General features: G+C 44.5%; 1 protein-coding gene across 2 annotated transcripts in view; it reads right to left on the reverse strand.

The window, feature by feature from the left end:
• The window catches only part of efr3a (EFR3 homolog A (S. cerevisiae)), a 108,702-nt gene that overhangs the window by 20,725 nt on the left and 67,348 nt on the right, over nt 1-20,629 (reverse strand). For both annotated transcript variants that reach the window (XM_085390268.1, XM_085390271.1), the window contains exons 8-12: nt 17,950-18,090; nt 6,895-6,973; nt 5,597-5,732; nt 665-832; nt 406-520 (exon numbers count right to left, since the gene is read on the reverse strand). In XM_085390268.1, coding sequence (XP_085246394.1) covers nt 406-520; nt 665-832; nt 5,597-5,732; nt 6,895-6,973; nt 17,950-18,090 — 639 coding nt within the window. The remainder of the gene's footprint in view (nt 1-405; nt 521-664; nt 833-5,596; nt 5,733-6,894; nt 6,974-17,949; nt 18,091-20,629) is intronic.

Consider the following 20,629-nt stretch of genomic DNA (forward strand, 5'->3'; position numbering starts at 1 on the left):
CTGAAGGACCACAAACAGAGGCAAAGTACTGAGAGGCGATGTTTTGACCCAATGACTGCCCTTTGGTCTCTGAGGATAAAATATATTACAAAAATGATTTTAAAAGCACGAAACGTATCATCAAATCATATCGTTTCATTGACACAAGCATGGAGTTCAGGACAGTTTAAATGTGCCGTGACAGTAAAATCCACTCATCGTCACCATCATCATCATCATCCAGCTGCAGAGAAGTCTCCTGACAGTACAGTCCTGTGAGCACAGCTTCATTTGTGACGAGCGACCAGCCGAATCGGCGTCTTAGCTGCACGCAGCGTTAGCGGCGGCGTTTCAGAGCTGTGAGCTGACTGGCTGCAGCTCTACGAGGGAACCTCCGGGTCTCTGGATAATGAATGTGTGACTCACCCAATCTTGACTGTGTCCAAGGCGTGGCAGGGCGTCCCGTAGACTGGCACTTTGCCCATGATGAACATCATGACTTCAGCTCGCTGGTAGTCTGGCAGATTTCCACCGAAGAAGCCTGGCGGCGACGCCACGAGAGAAAAAGATGAGTCAGAACTCAGTGAATGAAAAAAACGTTGACATTCAAGGTTATTTTTACTAACACATGCAGGCACATGTTCATTAAGACAAACACACTCTGGAGTAATAGAGGAGCTCGTACCGATGGTCTGGATGATGGCGTTCTGGACGATCCGCTCCTCGCTCTCTTTACCGCGGACGGACGAAACGCTGGAGGCGGAGTTCCTCCTCGAGCTGTCGCCCAGCTCAAAGTCCACGCTCATCCTCAGGTGTTTGAGCAGAGTGTTGAACACCTCCAGCACGGTGGGCCCTGCCATCACACCCGCAGGTTAAATGAACATCACAGGAAACATTAGCCTGACATTTTCGTAAACAGGAAGAGTCGGGTTTCCATCTTTTGTTCGTATCGGGCCTTTTAACTATGATTTCGTAGGAGCTTTGCATAGGAAAAGCCACAAAAAGGTGAAGAGAGAAGGATTATTTAATCCTAAAACAGGGCCTGTTTCGTTGCACCTGGTGTGGCTAAAAGTGTTCATTTATTTTGAAGGCCAGTGGCAGATGTTGTAGAAACATCTGTATAAACAGCCTGGGTCGAGCTCTTTAATGAGTCGTTTAAACATGTATTAGTCAGCTGCCACTAAGTGAAATTTGGGGTTTTGCTGACACTGCTTGTGTGGTCCACGAGTGGCTGAGAGCTCAGTAGCTTCACAAACACACAGACTGGTCAGAATCTCACAGTAAATAAAATTCTGTGGTTTTCACACAAATTTCAGGTTTCAGATTTACGTGGTTTGTTTCCCTTCGGTGGATAAATCCCACACTCCACCTGAGCCGTCACATTTTTGTAGAAAGCTGTTGAAACCTCCAACATGTGAACAGTCACCATCAGTTTCAAACAGCCTTAAATGGAAACATATCGACACTCCTGCCTCAGATTGATCTGTTGAGGAGACACACGTGTAACATGTGCTCTGATAGTTTCCTCCTGCTTGTTTCTACCCAGCTGGTCTCTGAACTGGCTGTTTGCTCCAACATGCTTAGCTCTGGCCCCGCTAAGCTAACATAATGCAGCCGACGTGGTATTTAACCAATAATCAAGGGAAATATACAGTTTGACTGCTTCGTTAAAAATAAGGCAAAACATTTTTACTAAAACTTTAACTTTTATTTTAATGGGTTCATGGATAAACTCAGGAAGAATTTTAAATACTTTTCCATCAGGCAGATGCTGCCATGTTACCAATAGACCAATTAAAACATAAATAATTCGGAGAGCTTCCAGGCTGCTGTGATAAGGAGAAGAAAACATATTTGCTTTAAACACTTAAAATTGTCTAGTGAGCTATTTTTGGTGGAGCTGAACCTGCAGATATCCGACATAAACTGCAGTAAAATAAACACGAACAGGCTCTGCTTTGCAGTCCTAATTCACTCTGTCACAGAAAGCAACACCACAGATTATTACAAGCCAGCGCTGAACGGGCAGCTCCAGGCACAGCTCGGACTTCGCTCGTTTAAAGAAGACAGAAAACAAACTTTTAAAAAAAACGGAGACAGGAAAATAAAAAACAACAAATGGAGACGGTAATATAAAGCTACATTAAATTTTAGCAAATATTATGAATATGAAAAGCGACATTACAGAGGTCCTGAAGTTCCTCTGGTGGCCACTTGAGGCCGCCTCCAAAAGTGAGTCAACCTCAAACTATAAAAGATGGACTTCGAAGGTTAACGCGTCAACCAGCGTGCAGCCCGTTTCTGCTGCTCCTGCTTCTTTACTTTTTACTTATTACTTTTTTCGTTTACTCAGTACTTTAGAGTGTTCGCTTGTTTTAATAGCTTTCTTTTACATAAATTCCTTTGGGATTATTAAAGTATTCTGACTTAAAAGTGAAGCCAATGCACAAGTGCCTTAAACTTGCACTTTTATAAATGACCAGTAGAGGGAGATAACTGGTTACAAAAAGACTTCCGGTCCTATAAACATGTAGCAGTACAGATAATATATTTGGCGATATATAATAATCTAATATTCCAACAGACGTCTTTTCTTCTATCAGACATGAAGCAAACTGTCGAGGGTTGTTATTTAATCGATTAAGCTCAGCTCGTTGTTGTTTACGGCGTTCCAAACAGAGAAACTGCAGAGTGCCCTCTAGTGGACTACTATGCAATGTCAGCACTTATAACATGGTTGAAGGATGTTTCTCCATGTCTTCTTTACCTTTTTGTTATTGGCTGCCATAAATGCCAATACAGTAGATCAGCCAATAGCTAACACTGGCTGATATTATGGGTGTGCCAGTACACGGGTCAGGCTGCAATGCTTTGTTTCAGAAAGGAGGATTATCTGAGGAGTGCCCGTCTGTCATCACAGCCAGCTTCATGGTGATGGTGGAAACGCTCATCTTGATTTAAAATGGGACTTCACAAACCAGTGGATGACATCACAGTAGCTACATCCATCTTTGTAAATCTCACAGATCAGGATTCTTTGAAGGGTTATTTTTTACTTTCTCTAGCAGTCTGGGAGCAAACAATTATCTACAACAACACATTTTGAATTACCTTTAGTAATACTTACTCTAATCTACTGACACAGACTGACTCACAGCATCACACGACGGTGCTATTCTACATACCACCAACACTGAGCTACACAACCACGGCGTGATCTCTGCGCGTCTGCAGCTTCCCCGTTTACTCAGCTCACACTTCGGACACTCTGTGGATTTGTTCAAATGTCACATGACACTGAGTGACCAGAAAGAAATATATAGAATAGTTACAGAGGGCACACTGTGAAGAAACCTGTAATAAAGATTGCTGCTCAAGCCTACCCTGCAGAACCTCTACAGCATCAGGGCAATCAACCTACTGGTATTACTGGGACGTAGCTGCTCACCATGTTAACTGGGAGACGTTGCCTATGTAAAGGCTGACAGTATGACTGTCTGTTATTTAGTGCTGCTTGCACCTAAATCTCAGAGACAAACACCACAAAATGCTGCAGAAGTTGACGATAAAGCTGACCCTTCCAGTTACTGCAGTGTTATTGCATTACATCAGATTATAACATGATCTGGTTCTGATCAGTCTGTGTACGTTAAAGTTGAACTGAAAGTATCTGGTGGTGTATTCCTGCTCATCATCATCATCATCTAAGAGCTCTAAGAGCATCTGCTGGTAAAAGATAAAAGGAAGAATAAAGGGGAAAGAAACTCAAGAGAAGAGAGGTTCAAATAAATCTATTTTTTTCTCAAAACTTGAGACGTGAAAGCTGTGATTACCCAGAATGCTCATTAACGCCGGGCGTGTGCCGAGGGGGGAAGTCTGCAGAAGCTGCTCTACTCAGTTTAAATCCAAGCACAGGGTCATACCGTACCGAGCCACAGATTAGGAGGAATCGTGCATTCGCTTTCAAAGGTGAACACGTCACTTCTTTTGGAGCCTTGGATCATTCCTATCCAGGAGGAAGGTTGTGTTTTATTTCCAGGAAGAGGCAGTAAAAATAATTACTACTTACAGCTTTTCTTCAATTAAATACTCTCAAGTTTTTAATTTGTTTCCACACCTCGGTGGGACAGAGTAATTTGAATGTTTTCTGTTGACTTCTTTTCTTCCTAACAGTGAAAAACCTGATGATTTAATTATCAGGCAATTAGCATCTACAAACGTTCAAGCAGAATGAAACGCCGGGACAGCAGACACAACGTGACAACATCAAAAACACTGGAGCACCTGTTTAAACACCTCCGAGTGCCGTCTTTACTTTGTGTTTCTTCAAATTCAAACGTGTTCCTTCAAGTTTGGGTAACAAAGTAACACTTGTAGCAAAACTTTAATTTCTCCCAAGATTCAAAAGTCTAAAGAGGTCAAAATGTCAATAACATAAGTGTCAGTTTAGCATTCACCATGACAAATCTCATATATAAAGCCTACGATTTAACTTCCTTCAACCTGTCAACAGCTGCTGAGAATCTGCAAGCTGCTTTGCAACCCTCCTCCACCCAGCGCCTGCTTTTAATGCTCTGTCCAACTTAATAAGCAACACAACTGTAAGTTCAGGTGAAATAAGGACACATTTTCACTGACGTGGTCCCGACAGGTAAGAAGCCAAGCTTACATCTTAAAACAGCTGAAAACAAACAACAGAAAAAAGGTTGTTTTTCTCTTCATCAGTTAATCGGCTGTTGTTTCAGCTCCGACAGTTTATTTAATAAGAGTGCAGATCGTCTATTAACAACTCATCTCTAACCAGCTTAGTCTGAGCTTCCTCTGCAGTGGGAGGCGTTTATGTCAACGCTTCATCCGGACCGTGACATTTTCTCCTCGGCTTAATAATCGCACATAAGAAACAAAACTCGTTACTGTTTCGAGCCTGTCAAAGGAAAATGTAATTAATAATAATATAGTAATAATATACTATATACATACTGCCTTTTGGTTTTATGGTTTTAAACTAAACATACGGAGCTAGAAAGCTAAAATCGACGTGGAAGTGTCAAAAACTGTACTTCCTCTAACCTCCACTTGAGGCTGCCTTTAAAACTGAGCCACTCCCCTGTTATTGGATTTTGGTGAAGGTTAAATTTAGGGGTGTGGCCTCTTTGGGTCACTGAACTGGATCTGTTAACTGTGTTTGTTGTTGCTGACAATTATTTTGGCCTAACAGCCGAAACATCACAGATCAGCTTCCTGTTTAAAATGTGAAAATATTACCAGCCTGTTACTGCAGATGATCACACACCTGTGTGTGCAAACTGAGCCAGCTCACATCGGATGATAACTTTCTTCTGGCTGCAGAGAAGCAAGCTAAAGGCCAACAACATCCTGCTTTGATGCACGTATTTAATCCTGATTCTGGGCGACGCCGTTTCAGATTCTTTCTTTACGTTAATGCCTCCTCTGTCTGTGCCTCTACCAGCGCGTTGTTGTTGTGTTTGACACGTTATGGCCATCTGCAGACTTGCAGTGGTAAAGCTAATGACACCATTTTTTAAACCTCAGAGAGATGATGACATCTTCCTCCATGACGTCCTGCAGAGGGAAGCAGTCCGTCACTTTAACTCACCCACAGATCCTTTGGCGGCGATGGCCACCGTCTCCAGGAGCACCTGGACGATGCCGGCTCTGACCCGCGGCGTGTTCTTGTTGTTAGTGTCGAGGTGGTTCAGAACCTGCTGGATCACGTGGTGCGAGTGCTGAGCCTGAAAAAGCCAAAGAGGATTTCAAATGATGTTTGGAACAAATATAGAGTTTGCTGTCGATCACATGGTGAACTTCACAGACAGACTGTATATAAATGATGGAGCAGCTTCTGAAGCCCCGTCCTACAGACTCGAGCGGACAGTGTTTTTAGACCAGACGTGACGAGCAGCAGGAAACGATACACTCGCACCAGGGTGAAAAGTGTCAATCAGCAGGTAGGTCCGCTGTAAACAGTACGATGATCTGTTTTACTCTAAACGCGACCTTTGTTTACAAAATGAGCATCACGCTAGATTTAACAAAACCATGAAACGAGACCACAAACTAATCGGAAAATGCTGAATTATGTCATATGTTAAAGTTACAATTTGCAACTTTTTCCAATAAATTTCTCTACAATGACAGTTCTCTGAACCAGGAGGCGCCTCCTGCTGGCCAGTAGAAAGAATGCAGCTAAGTGAGACTTTTTCAGTTTGCAAAAATCATTTATGATTAAATCCTTAAATCATATTATGTGATTTACTATCACACATTCATCAAATGAACTTTTCTTCATGCAGAATTATTAACATTAAATAGAAAAAGTTTATAGTTGTAGTTAGTGAACGTCTGAGCAGGTGCGGCTGATTCTGTTATGCTGGAGGAGGATTTGTGCTAGCATGCTGCTGAATGCAGATACTAGACAAAGTGTTCTTTCATTTGTTGCTAATAAACCAGCAAATTTCCACTGAAACGAACATCTTACAGCGGCTGTAAAACTGGACAAACTGCAGCAGCAATAATCCGCTGAAGTTCCATAGAGAACAAACAAACAAGTGAAAGTGAAGAAATGTTTGTTTTTCTTTAAAGCATCTCAGTTATTAAAGCAGTCTGTAGTATTTCCTGCTCGCTGCGTCTCCTCTCTCTGTGCAGCTGAACTGCTATAAAACAGTTACTTCAGAAGGCGACCTTTGACATCGAGGACGTTTTTGTGAAGCTGCTGGATGTGAACTCGACCTTAAAACATCTCCAGCAGCTGCTTTAGACAGAACTTTTCCTTTTTAAAGACTCGGCATGTCAGCAGAGCTCTCGACTACTGGTTTTCACTGCTTCCAGATCAAATCAGCTCCATTTTTTAGCCTCTGCCATCTCGACCTACATGTCAGAGGAAGTGCAACGTACCTGGATGGAGTACATGATGATTCTGAAGCAGGAAACTGCAAACTCGTTGGGGTCCCACAGGTGATGGTTATCCAGGTGACTGAAGGAAGAAGAAAATAAAGTGATTATTCAATCGACCCAGTTCTGAGGAGCATCCCTGCAAAGACTGCATCTTTAAAATGACACAATCCAGAAATCGCACACAGACTCGGCTGCATGAATGAGAACGGATTTATAATCTGTCAATATTAGTGTTATGATTAATATAATCCTAATATTATAATCCATCAGGGGTTTTCAGAGGTTGGTGAACTCTCTCCTGTCCTGTGTCTTTGGAAACAGCCGGAGCTCCTTCATCCTTCCTGCTACTACAGCAGTTGTGCTGTCAGGGAGTTCGGGATGAAGCCTGACTGACGGCCGGCTCATGTTTGCTGTTGTCAGATCTCCCTCTCTGCTGTTTGGCTGCTTTGAATTATTTAAAGGATAATAATAATAATAATGCTGCATTGCTCTGAGCCACAGATTCAGAGTCAGTTCAACATTTTTATTGCGTAACAATGAAGAACAACAACACAACAAAAACAAATAAGAGTAACAAGAAGAAAAATAAAAAGTTCATCACTGACTTTAGTCAGTGGATGTCAGGCTGAGAGTCTGCAAATTAAATCTCATCGTGGTTCAGTGATGAGCAACAATAATCATCATCAGCCTTCATGTCAGGATCACAGCCCAGCTGTGTAAGTGAAGGATGTGCTGCTTGCAGAGTAACACAGACAGATTATGATTAGATCGTGCAGAGGAGGATCAGTCGCATAAACACAAAAATGCAGGAAAACTGAAAATCTGACTAACACAGGCCATGAACACGTATGTGTTCGAAGATGAACCGAGTCGTAGAGGCTCGCACACACTCGGTCACAGATTTAAAGAAGCATCGCGTGGGTGTGCGTGAAGGTGAGGAAGAGGAGCGGTAACGATCGATAACGGCAGATTTAATCACCTCAGTGGGAGCGAGGTAAACTCATCTATCGCATATATGTGCATACATACAAACACGCGGGGAGGACGGCTTATTCGCCCAGCGGCTCACAGCTCAGAGCGTGCAGAGCTGGTAGAAAGAGACGTGAACATTAATTCCCCGACAATAAAGCTTCCAGGGCTGACGGGAGTGTGGAGAGATGCCGTTCCTCTGACGGCCACTTGAAGATTCCCATCTCTGCTTTATCTTTATCTTTAGAGCGCTGGCTTGTCTTCATCAGCTCATGTTTGTGTCTGCTCAGGTATCAGGTTCATTTAGGAGGCTGCTCAGAGTGCCAACTGCTGTTTTTATGGTCGTTACTTCATATCCTCCCTGTATGAAGCACAACAGCGGCCGCTTATTTACACCAACACGGATCGATAAATAAAACGGCGCTGTGTGAACGAGAGGATGTGGCTTGTTCTGTAAGGCGCTTTGAGCGGTCGATAAGTCCAAAGGAGATCGTTATGTATGCAGTCCATTTACAGGCTCGTATTGTAGGCGTGGATTGATTATGTGACAACAGACGAGAGCTGTCAGAGGCCACGCCGCTGCCCTGCGTGAGAGCAAGACGAATAAAGATGGAGGGATCGTTTCCAGCCCTGCTGAGTGACCCGTATTCTGTCGTTACGCGACCTTATCGCGCCACCTGACCATCACAGATTTCTCTAAAAATTCCCGGCGCAAAGATGCACTTCAACGGGAAGTTTCAGGTCTCTACGTCTGTGAAGGTTCTCAGTCATCCAGGTCAACGTAGTCTAAGAAGTTTGGAAAGAAAAGCATCTGGACTTCTTTAAGTTTCTTGAAGACGTTTCATCAGAGAAGCTTCTTCAGTTCTAAGAACAACTGGTTTTAAGCCCTATGGGAGTGTCTGCAAGAGGGTCATGGACCCCTATTGATTCTCCCTAGTTGGAAAATCAGAAGGACAATCAGAACAATATTGTCATCCCTCATCAGATTCAGAAGTTTCTGATAAGGGATGACAATATTGTTCTGATTGTGTAGCAGGTTTATCAGAGAAACTCAGGAGAGTCTTCTCCAAGCACGACATCCCAGTGTACTTTAGACCCACCCACACACTCAGACACAAACTGCTTCATCCCAAACACAAACTTAATGTGGTGTATGCTGCACAGTGTAGTGAGGAATCCTCAGACCTCTACATTGGAGAGACCAAACAGCAACTTCATAAGCGCATGGCACAACATAGAAGAGCCACCTCCACGGGACAAGACTTGGCTGTCCACCCTCATCTAAAGGTCAAAGGTCACTCTTTTGAGGATGCCAATGTTCACATTTTGGACAGAGAGGACAGATGGTTTGAAAGAGGAGTGACAGAATCCATCCATGCCCACTGTGAGCGACCATCTTTGATCAGAGGCGGTGGTTTACGACACCAACTGTCTGCCATCTATAATCCAGTTCTGAGATCCTTCCCATACGCCTTAACGCCCACTCACATCCTGGGCCATCTGACCTCAGGAAATCACATGATAGGGTGGGGCCAGGTTTCACAATGAGCTCACCCGAAACTCTGGCTGATTGGGACCCACACCCAGTTTCACACCTTGGCTTGTGTGATTAGGTAGAGGATCAATAGAGGGTCCACAACCCTCTTAGGGACACTACCACAAGGCTTAAATCTGGGACTCTCCACCTAATCTTAAAACTGATGAAGCTTCTCAGATGAAACGTCTTCAAGAAACTTAAAGAAGTTCAGACGCTTTTCTTTCCAAGCTCCTTAGACTCTACTTTCATTCGTTTTATCAAACAAATAAAAACAACTAAGTGATGAACTTTGGTTGATTTTAGATTTTTTTCTTTATTTTGGGATCAGTTTATTGATTTTCAATGTCCATCATCCAGAAAACTCCTTGAGCCTATGGAGCTACATCCTTCAGATGGTTTACAGTTCATCTCTGGGCGCTGTGACGCTCAGCAGTGCAGCTCAAGAAGACAAAACAATGGATGCTCGAAGTCTCTGACAGCAGGTTTGGAGGAGGGGTTTAATTCTTTTACAGCTTCTGGAATATAATGCATATAATATTTTTCCTTCAGATGGTTTAAATCACATCTGTCCAAATCACAGATGGGGAAAATGTTCATCCCATTTCAGGTTGACATTCCCCAGATGATGCTTTTTTCCCCTCATTCTGACTCAAACCTTATAGAAACAAACAGGACAGGTAAGGATTTCCCAAACACAGTGAAACTTGAGCCTTTATTGTGAAAGGACAGTGGAGAAAGACAGGAAAGCTGGGTCAAACAGGTTTCCTGCTCAGTCCCGTGAGCGAAACTGAAGTGGTGCACCGCCCGGCTAAACCCAACAGTCCTGCATCACACCTGCCTGCAGCTCAACGCCACAATAACCACACCTGCTACGCAGCAAAGCCACGTATGCATTTTATAACATGTCACGAGATACATCGAGATCTGACTGATCATGTTGAATTTATCACCTCTGCTGAAAACGAGGCATTAAAAAAAGAGCCATTTAAGTAAGTATGCCGGGTAACTGAACGTACGAGGCCTGAAACCCTGAGGGTGACTCGGCGGTCTGACAGTAATCATGCTTTTCAGACTTGCATAAATAAAGAGAGTCGGGAGTAGAGCGAAAGAGGAGAGCGATAAGAATGACTTGAAGCTGTTATCATGAGAACAGTTCTGCACCGTGACGTCAATTCAAACACCCCAAACTCGCCGCCTCCTCCACCCCCTCCGTTAACCCCAATCCTTGCTTGCTATTTATAGTCTGAAGACGCGCGCGCGCCCCCCCCCCCTCCGTCCTCCTCCCTGCAGGAGCAGCGTGGGAGGAGAGAGCGGCGCAGAGAGGAACGACGGGCTGGGGAGTGCGGCGGCTGTTCAATCGAGAGAAAAATTAAAGAGTGGAGTGCACTAATGGGAGTCTTCAGTCTTGTTCTGCCTGTCGGTTTTCTGAATGAGGCCGTAATAGGCGGGAATGTATTTGCTATTCAGAGAGCGTCGCAGCTCTGCAGACACACCAGAAAGTCTGACGTGTGATTTCTGTGTGAGGTCCCAGCAGGTTATAAACAGGTGATATACGAGTAAAAGAAAGGCTACAGGCTGTTAATTATAAATGAGAACCTGCTATAACAGAGAACCACTGCTGAGGAGACCAGTCAGAGGACACACTGCAGGAAGCTGCTGTGTGTGTGTGTGTGTGTGTGTGTGTGTGTGTGTGTGTGTGTGTGTGTGTGTGTGCGTGCGCGCTGCGTTTCCTTCCTCCATGCCTGAGGGTGGCGCTGCTCCCCCTGTGCAGTGCAACTTTAATCACTACTGGCAGCACTGATTGATGAAATACCAACAGAGATTTATCAAACATTTCTTCTGCTGCTGGTTACAAACTAACCCCAGAAAACTAAATGCAGCCCCGCTCAGTCAGTCAGCTCCACCTGCTGCATTTAAACCCCACCTTCAGCTACGGCAGGCGCGCTGGTCTCCAAATAACCACGCAGGGGAAGCATAACCTCACGTATTTATCACCCTGCACTGTAAAATATTTAAAAGCCTACTGGAGAATAAAATGCTGAGCTGAATAAAACATGACCGCTGAATCTTTAAAACCTGTTGTCGTGTTTCTGAACCACCTCCATCAGGTCACCAAGCTTCAGCCTTACACATTCAGACACGTCGGCAGCACCTCGTGTGGATTTCACAGGGGCTAAATGTTTCTGCTCAGCAGCTTTACACACAGAGATGCAACACAAACCATTTGTATCATCATCAGGCTGGATTCTTCCAACAGTAGCAGCTCAGGGGGGCATTGCCTGACCTGCAGGGGGCGCACAATGCTAGTGAGTCAGTCAGAGCCGGAGGTGACACTGAACACACGAAGTACAGTAACCAGCTGGAAGTATAAGAATGAGACACCGCTGCAGTGTTAAAGGCTGGTTATTAGAGGCTGAAGGAGTGAGTGTGTGTGTGTGTGTGTGTGTGTGTGTGTGTGTGTGTGTGTGTGTGTGTGTGTGTGTGTGTGTGTGTGTGTGTGTGTGGTTGGCAGACACCCTGTGTCGAGTGTCAGACCTCAGATGAGCTCTGACTGGGTGTCAACAGAGAGGAAGGAGACATCATGGAGTGAAGACTGGCCTGAGTGACACAATCCAACAAATTACTCGAAAACAAAAACGTTAACTAACAAACTCTTGAAGTATTCTAAGTACGGTATTAAAGTAGTCTTCTAGTTACACACAAATTAGGTGCTTTACTTGGGTATGACTCAGAGGACAACCATGTGCTTTTTGTACCTCACTAAAATTATTTGACAGCTTTGTTTCCGTTAAAAATGAGTAATTGTATTTATTAATCTTTCTATAAACTGGCTATCCAGTCAGCAGTTTCAATATGCCAGAGGCTGACGCTGACGCTACCTGAATGCTTCTGTTTATCACAGGGTGTCTTTGTAATAGAGATGGACCGATCCGATATTACGTATCGGTATCGGTCCGATACTGACCTAAATTACTGGATCGGATATCGGAGAAAAATAAAAAATGTAATCCGATCCATTAAATATCACGAAAGCACCTCACAAAACTTGCAACACACCGTAACTCGCCTCAGAAAGTAGCACGTCGGAGCAGTATGCATCACGTGATAGAGCAGCTGTGGCATGCGGGACCTGTCGGTGGTCTGGATAGCATTTGGAGCTTCGCTAGCAACCCGGCATTTCATCTCCGACAAAGTTATCCCGAGAGAAGTAAAGCAAGTGTGTAAGTCCATCTCTGAATGTTTGTAAAGCATTCCTGCGTTAAGCTTAACAAGCGACTGCCTCTTCTTGCTGCTACTTCAATCATGAAACTGCTTAACGATCAGCTGATCGGCTTTTCTGTCGCGAGTCCGTGTCTCTAGTTTGCTTTTGGCCCACTTTGCACCAGAAAGAGGAAACCAGCGGCTGAACAACAGCAGCACGTTTAAGCTTGATAAGCTGTTGTTAGAATTTATTTAATATTACTTTCTACTCGAGGATCTTTTTCTACGTAGCTGACGCTGGTAACTGTGCAGGGGCGGATCTAGCAAAGTTTAGCCAGGGGGGCCGATAGGGCATTAACTGGGAAAAGGGGGCACAAAGACATACTTTTCTTTCTTATTCTCATTTAAAATGTCGAGCTTTTAATAAATAATTATCTGACACCCAAAGTTTTAATTTGATGCAAAATGTATAGAAGTCCATTACTGTATATAGTAACTATTAAGTCTAATATATATACCCTAGTAAGCTATAGTACTTTTTCCTTTGGGAAGGTACCATCTGTGCAGTCTGCAATTTTGTTGAAGAAAGATGTTGAATCTATTTAATATTTCTTGAAAAATAATTGATTTCTGTGCATTTTTTTTTTTTTCACACTGCATCAAATTAAGGTTGATTACGTCGATTAAGCATCATGAGGTGGAGCGTGAGGGGTGGTTCCCTATTTTTTATTTATTTATTTTTGTTGTTGCTGGGAGTTGGAACCCTATTAGTTAGGTTGCTTAATATTTATGCTAAGTACTCTTTAAAATACCAGAATAGGGAGGATGGTGCAGGTTTAAGTTTATTAGATTGATCAGTATTGCTGAACTATGAAATATTTTTTTTTGCATACAGGTATAACAGAATAGCTTTAGTGTAGTTGTTGTTTTAAACTTGAGTATGAACTTATACAAAATGCAGCAAGATATTTAAAAAACAGTTTTGTTGATTAAAAAACACTATATCGGATTCATATCGGTATCGGCAGATATCCAAATTTATGATATCGGTATCGGTATCGGACATAAAAAAGTGGTATCGTGCCATCTCTACTTTGTAATCAGTGGTTCATGTTCTGGTCGTCACACATGATGACACGGAGGGGTGGTGGTATATCTGACAGGTATATGAGGAGACACTGGGTCCCACTTGCTGATTCTATTTGTTTTCTCCATAGACTGTATATAAAAGATGGGCACAGCCACTGTGACATCACTGATTGGTTCGTAAAGACGTGCTGTGAAGCAGGTGGGGGTTGGAGAACCAGGTGCACCACAGTCAGCTTGTGACTGATTACTCTTGAACGTACCCTCGATAATCCTCCTTCCTGACTCTTGCAGCGACCATGTGTTGCCCACTGCTGGCTGTTAAACAGAATACATGTTTAAAGCACCTTTGTGCTGGCTTCACTCTTCAGACCTGGAAGCAGCGCACTGTGGGGACTGACTCGCTTCTGGAGGCAGCCTCAAGTGGACATTAGAGGAACTGCAGACAGAGGAACTTGTTATTTGACTTCATGTTTCATTGTTTCCCCTCGCCATAACGTGAGACTATTGGCTACTTTCAGATGACTTCAAACTGCACGTAGGGAGGGTGGGTCTTATATTTCATAGCCAGGTGAGACGTGGTGGTTTGCCTTTATTCCACTCACTTTCACTCACTGCTAAGCTTTAGGCACTGAAACCTGTCCAGAGTCAGGAAAAGATGGTGATTCAGGTTAAAAAGCACCTCTTCACAAAGCTAACCCTGATGGCTGATGAATAGTGAGCTGGGAGTGACAAACCTTTCTCCCTAAAGAACACCCTGCGTCCGACAAACACCAGCAGCTTTGACAGAAGTGTTATTGAACACCGCGGGACCGAGAACAGACTGAAACTGAACTTCATACTGGGGCAAGAGGCTGGTGCTATGGAGGTGGAGTTTACATGTTCCTCCTCATGTATGGACGGGTTCTCTCCGGGTGCTCCGGCTTTCCACACGGTCCAAAAAATATGCACGGGGTTAACTTGTTATTGTAAATTGAGGTGTGAATTATCTGTCTGTGTGTTAGCCCTGAGACAGACGCGACACCAGGATGTACCCTGCCTCTTCCCCTATGACAGCTGGGATACACCCCAGACCTGAAGAGGGATGGATGGATGTTTATACTGATGCAGTAAAATGGTGCTGCTGTTTTCACCAATGCATGCTTTACTGCATGATGTGACAGGGTGGTCCATGAAAATTTGACCTTGATAAATAAAAGCGGACTATATAAATTCACCTAATAATTGCATCATACAAACTACATCTGAAAAGCCATTTTCCTACATATCATACTTTACTAAAAGAAAAATATCAGTGTTTTTATTTAGACTTTAACAGAATATTTCCTCCATCACTGCAAAAACCCTTCTGATTCGTGTTTGATTGAAGTCCAGGTGAAACCTCTCAGCAGCTCTGCAGAGGATCTGAGCTTTATAGGCTGATAGTTTTGTTGCACATTTCCTGCGTAGCTCAATCTGAGCTCCACCAGCAGCAGGTGGAGGTCTTCATCAAATAAGCTCCAGGCGTTTGTTCTTCTAAACTAAAGCCTAAATAATCTCAGAGAAGAAACAGAAATGTGTATGTAACGCAGAAGCTGGAGACCTGGGAATAAAAGAGTTTTCCCCACTGCAGAGATGTAGTTTTGCTAAGCTGTACATTTTCAGCTCACAGCCCACAGAATGAGACAGAAAATGAAGGCTGTCTATTTAAAGCTTTTCCTCCTCCTGGTGATTGTGTTCTGCTGGTAGAAAAGTGATTTTCCTCCGAGACAGACAGCCACATTGATTCGCACAGGCCGAGACGGTTTAATAAAGCCGGGGTGGAAAGAAAGAGACGTCTGAAAGACGGGGAGAGGCCAGTTTGTAGCTCCCTCGCTACAAATTGCCCTCGATGTGACATCGAGCACATCTTTGACGCATGCGGGTTTGCAACAGGTGGGGATGCATTTTATCCCTTAAAGAAACTGATCTGGGGTCAAACGGGTCACTAATGAGATGGTCACGAATGTGAGGTCAGCCTGAGGTCGTGTTTCAGGAAGAACAAAGGAGGAAGAAATGAAGAAGAAAGGACGGCGAGCGCTCAAGTATTTATTTGAAAAAGCTCTGAGGCACGAAACCAGCGAGAGGTGAGAAAAGCGGCCGCTTGCTTCCTGAAGAGGCCCTGCAGATGTCAAACAGCCACAGTGGTATTGTGTAATTAACTGCTAATGGCAGCATTAAGAGGCTCGCTCCCCCGTCTGAAAATACAAGCAGCGGTTATACAGTTAATTAACAGTCGTCGCTCTGACTCCAGGCTGAAGAAACAACAAAAACACAGAAGAGCGAAAAAAATGATTTTAGCTCATTTCTTTTCTCACAGCCGACCTGTGAGTTTGACTCATCTCTGACGACCTTCAATGATCAGTTCTGGCACCTCAGCGCGTATCAATAAAGACGTGGTTTGATGATGGCTGCACGGGCAGAGACCCTCCCCAGCTTCAGCTTTCTGAAAATCGGATTTGCTTAGGCTGCTGCCCCCGCGACCCGGCCTCGGATAAAGCGGATGAAGATGGATGGATGGATTTGTCACTGATAAGTGTAACATATCATGTTTTATACAGTATTCATTTAAAACAAGCAACTCAACACATAAAAAAATAAAGATCTAAAAGCATCCATCTTCACTTTTTCACTGGGTCAGTTGACTTTGTGTTCAGCCCAGGCAGTGTGGACTGAGCAGCTGAGCAGCAGCTCTTGTTTCTGTAACGGCAATTAAAACCATTCTCAGACTTTTCCCAGCAAAACTAAACTGAACTGTTGAGCTGCAAAGCTACGCTAAAGCTACGTAAGCTACAGTAAAAGCTGTGCAGATAAACTCTCAGCTGAGTTTGCCATCATCTTTGATTTGGGTAACTTTGCTGCAGGCTGACAGCAGCTCTGTGCTTCCTGTCATGAAATGTAGAAACATGCACGTGATGGTCTGAGGCTGGAGCAGCGTAACGCATGGCAACGCATGGCAACGCATGGCAACGCATGGCTTGTTTTTGCATTTCGAACATGATGTGATTTTGAATATATATATATTTATATAAATGTGTAAACTGTGACTGTTCCTGTTGTTCCTCTTTGTTTTGAACAGACTCAGAAGTGGCATCTTTATAAAATCCATCCGTCTGTATCGCAGGTGGAACGGAGGCCCAGCCTAAACCAACCAAATTGACAGCACCGCCCACGGAGCCAGGCTGCTGAACACAAAAACCTAAACAGCTACTTTAAATATCTGCACTAGCCGGGGAGGATAAAAAAGCCGCCTCCACTCATCGGTGCAGAAACAGAGAAAACCTCAGTGGGCTCAGCGTTCGCTTGGTAATTGTCCAATTTAGGTGGACAGTGCCGAGTGGCGGGCCGGTGCATCCAACAGGAGCAGTGTTGAGGATGTCGGAGTCCCAGGAGGGGTTGATGAGGGGAGGGCATGATCAGCGGCTGGAGGCAGTGTGCAGCATTCACGTGGCAGCTGATAACAGAGCTCATTTAATTTCCTCTGTGTGCTGGGAGTCAGAGAGGGTGTGAGAGGGAAAATGAAAGAAAGCCAGTGTATAGATATATATAAACCTGTGTGTGTGTGTGTGTGTGTGTGTGTGTGTGTGTTCGCGCTTATTGGCGGCAGATTTATTTGGCGTCCCGTCACCTCTCCTCCTCTCTGTGTCATGAACCCAACATGTAATATAAATCTGCCGTGTTTCCGCAGAGTGACGAGGAGGCGGCAGGAATGTGACGACGCCCAGGCGATGTGGAGCAAACACAGAGATGCTGTTATTATTTTTTCAATCAATAACAGCCGCAGTGCCGCATGGATTCAGCACGGCTGCTCAAACTCTGGATCAAACACTGCATATACTGAAAAAAGGCTGGTAACAATATCTCAGTCCTTTAAACTGGGAATCAGATCTGTGTTCTAACCCCGGGAATACACACACACACACACACACACACACACACACACACACACACACACACACACACACACACACACACACACACACACACACACACACACACGTTTCAATAGCACATCTTCAAGCTTCACAGAAAAGATGAGGAGGCAGGAAGTCAGCAGGGAGAAGCCAGTCAATTTTCAAAATAAAAGACTACCGGCAGACTTAAATGCTCCGTTTCTGAAACACTCGTGGATCCACCGTGCGCCCGATGATAAACCGGGGGAGACATCTGGAACACTTATGGGGAGCTTATTACAGTAAGTCTGAATCCTCAAGGAGCGAGTGTACGATACTTCAGGTACTCACACCAGCACGGGTCGCACAGCGTTGTTCATGTTGCCGTACGCCGCTCGGCCCAGCAGCTCTCTGAAGCAGTTCTCAGCCAGCGCTGACGGGTTCTCCTCGCCATCCTGACCCGCCCCCGATGGCGTGTTGGGGTGTCCCGCCCTGCCAGAGAGACCAAAACAACAACAGAGAGGATGCTTAGAAAGAAAAATTAAAAATACCCCCCTGCGGTGACCGTTCACGAGAAACAAACACCTTAAACAAGCTGGACTGAAAACAAGAAAGCAAATTATTTACTTAATTTTAAATGACTGAACAACAACCAAGAATCAATTTATCACATTGAACACAAAAATCTGTACAGGAGGAACGACGCAAGAAGCTTTCAGGCCATAAGGAAGGAAGGAAGGAAGGAAGGAAGGAAGGAAGGAAGGAAGCCAGGAGGAAAGAACAAGTACAGAATAACAGGAGAAAAGATCTGAAAAGAATCAATCAGAGCAGCTGGGAAAAAAGGAGAAATCAATGAGGGTATCAACCTGCCTCAACCAGAGGGGGGGGGTGTGTGTGTGTGTGTGTGTGTGTGTGTGCGCGCGCGCACAGACAGAGGAAACAGAAACACTGCAAAGTCTGTGCCAGGCAGAGATTTTAACAGGCCTTCCTTCACTGCGACATCAGAAAAGAGAGAAGAAGTCAGGACTGAAATAATGACTTTGATTGGCTCACTGATGAATCATCGAGGCTTCTGACTGAATGACTGAGCGTTCAGGACGGCTGCCTGTCCGATGGGTCAGCTATCGCAAACCAACAGTGCAAACCTTCAAAGGCTGAGGATTACTGTGTTACTCTCGAGGGGAAAACTGTAATAAAATCAACAGTAACCAGATAAAGATGAAACTACTGTAAACAGAGAAGAAACACAGAGTTATAGAAACGGCCAACAGCAGCCATGCCCTTCTATCCCACGCGTTGTAGATACTCACAAGCAAAGAATAAGAGCTGAGCAGGAAGCAGTGGCTTTTGATTTACTGGTCAGGTAGCCGCAGCCACAGTCACGAGTTTGGGTAGTGACCTAAGGAATGAGATCGAAGATGCAAGCAGCAGAAGAGTGCGTGGGCTCAGCCTCAGAGACAGGCTGAGGAGCTCAGAGCAGAGCTGCCGCTACGCCACATCAAAAGGATGCAGTCTGGGTTATTCAGCATCTGACAAGGATGAGACGCCCATCTGTGAGACCTCATTCTGCAGAGATGATGTCTCTCTGCTGGCTTTCCAGAGCAGCTGAAAAGAGGCAGGTCTGCCTGCAATCAACCTCTGGAGCTCTTTTGTCCCGTGTCCTCCCTCCACCCCAACCGGTTGCAGCGGATGGCCACCTCTCCCTGAGCCTGGATCCGCCAGAGGTTTTTCCTTCCCACTTTCGCCAAGAGCGTGCTAATATGGGGTTTTCTTTCTATAATCGTAGGCGCTTTACCTTACAATAGAAAGCTGTGCAAGGAGCAGAAAACAACTGAAGACATTCAAGGTTTGCAGAAAGAGTCTGACCACTTAAAAGACAAAATAAAGGTGTTGGAGACACTTAAACATACAGACTTTCCACTTCAGGGTTAATAACACATTTTAACAAGCTTGTAGACCTTTGTTCATGCCCAATAAACCCATTTGTTGCTTGAAATAAACCTTTTTCACTCACACATACATTTGTAGAAGTCATACCTTTGTCATAATAAATAAAGCTGCTTTCTGCAGGCATGAATGCAGAGCTGCTTTAATAACTGAGCTGCCTTTTGAGCCAAAACTCAAATCCTGACAGACTTTGGTGGATCACTGTCACCCGCAGAAACAGAAAACAGTCTGAGGAGCAGGAGCCGCAGCCCAGCAGAATGAGTAAATAATAATGAGCGGAAGATTTCGGGGTGTGGCTCTGCAGAGGTGACAGTAAGCCCACCAAGAAATGTTTAGCGCCGCAGCTGCAGCAGAGCGAATTCTGATATCAGAAAATAATAAAAAGTAATCCTAATGAGCTGTCAGACGATGACATCGAAAGCAGGACCGAGATGTGGAAGAGCAGGAAGAGAGGCAGATAAGTAATGTTGAGGATTCCTGTTTTGTAATTTACAAACATCACCTCGCAGCCAATGAGAAGCGAGTCCTCTCACGCCCGTGGGCTCTCTTCTCTGTAATGAGACTGGACCTGTTGTGAAATGTCAGCTGACAACAGGGTTAAAGTTCAACTTATTTGAAGCTCAAGCTCGTTGGGCGAGGTGTGAAATCTGAGGTGTGCAAGCTGTCCGAGACAGCACCGCTGCAGGGAGCGCGTTTCCCGCTTCTGAGGAACGCGCTGACTGAGACTGACGTGAAGCGGTGCGGTCCTGAAGATGCTGCAGAGGGCTGTCAGCGACGTACATGAGCCACGTAAGGTCAACATGGATGTTGACCATTTTTTATATTTCTATTTTCTTCTTCCTTCCTATTTTATCATTCAGATTTTTAGGACACCCTAAAAATTGGGAAAGCCTGAGGATGGCGGTTGTCCTGCACCTGTGGTCCAATAAACCGGCCTCAAGAACACAAACAGGAAGCAATCGTGTTGTTGTAGTGATGCGTGCGGACGCCAGAGTGCCTCCTCCTGACCTCCTGAGAGTCAGCGGGGACTTTGTTAAATATGATAAAGTTATTGTACAAAAAGTCCTTCATGCTGTGAATATTT

Source organism: Rhamphochromis longiceps, linkage group LG18 (genome assembly GCF_057381845.1).
Source record: "Rhamphochromis longiceps isolate RC_006_pf linkage group LG18, R_longiceps_female_GT1.1, whole genome shotgun sequence".
Taxonomy (NCBI): domain Eukaryota; kingdom Metazoa; phylum Chordata; class Actinopteri; order Cichliformes; family Cichlidae; genus Rhamphochromis; species Rhamphochromis longiceps.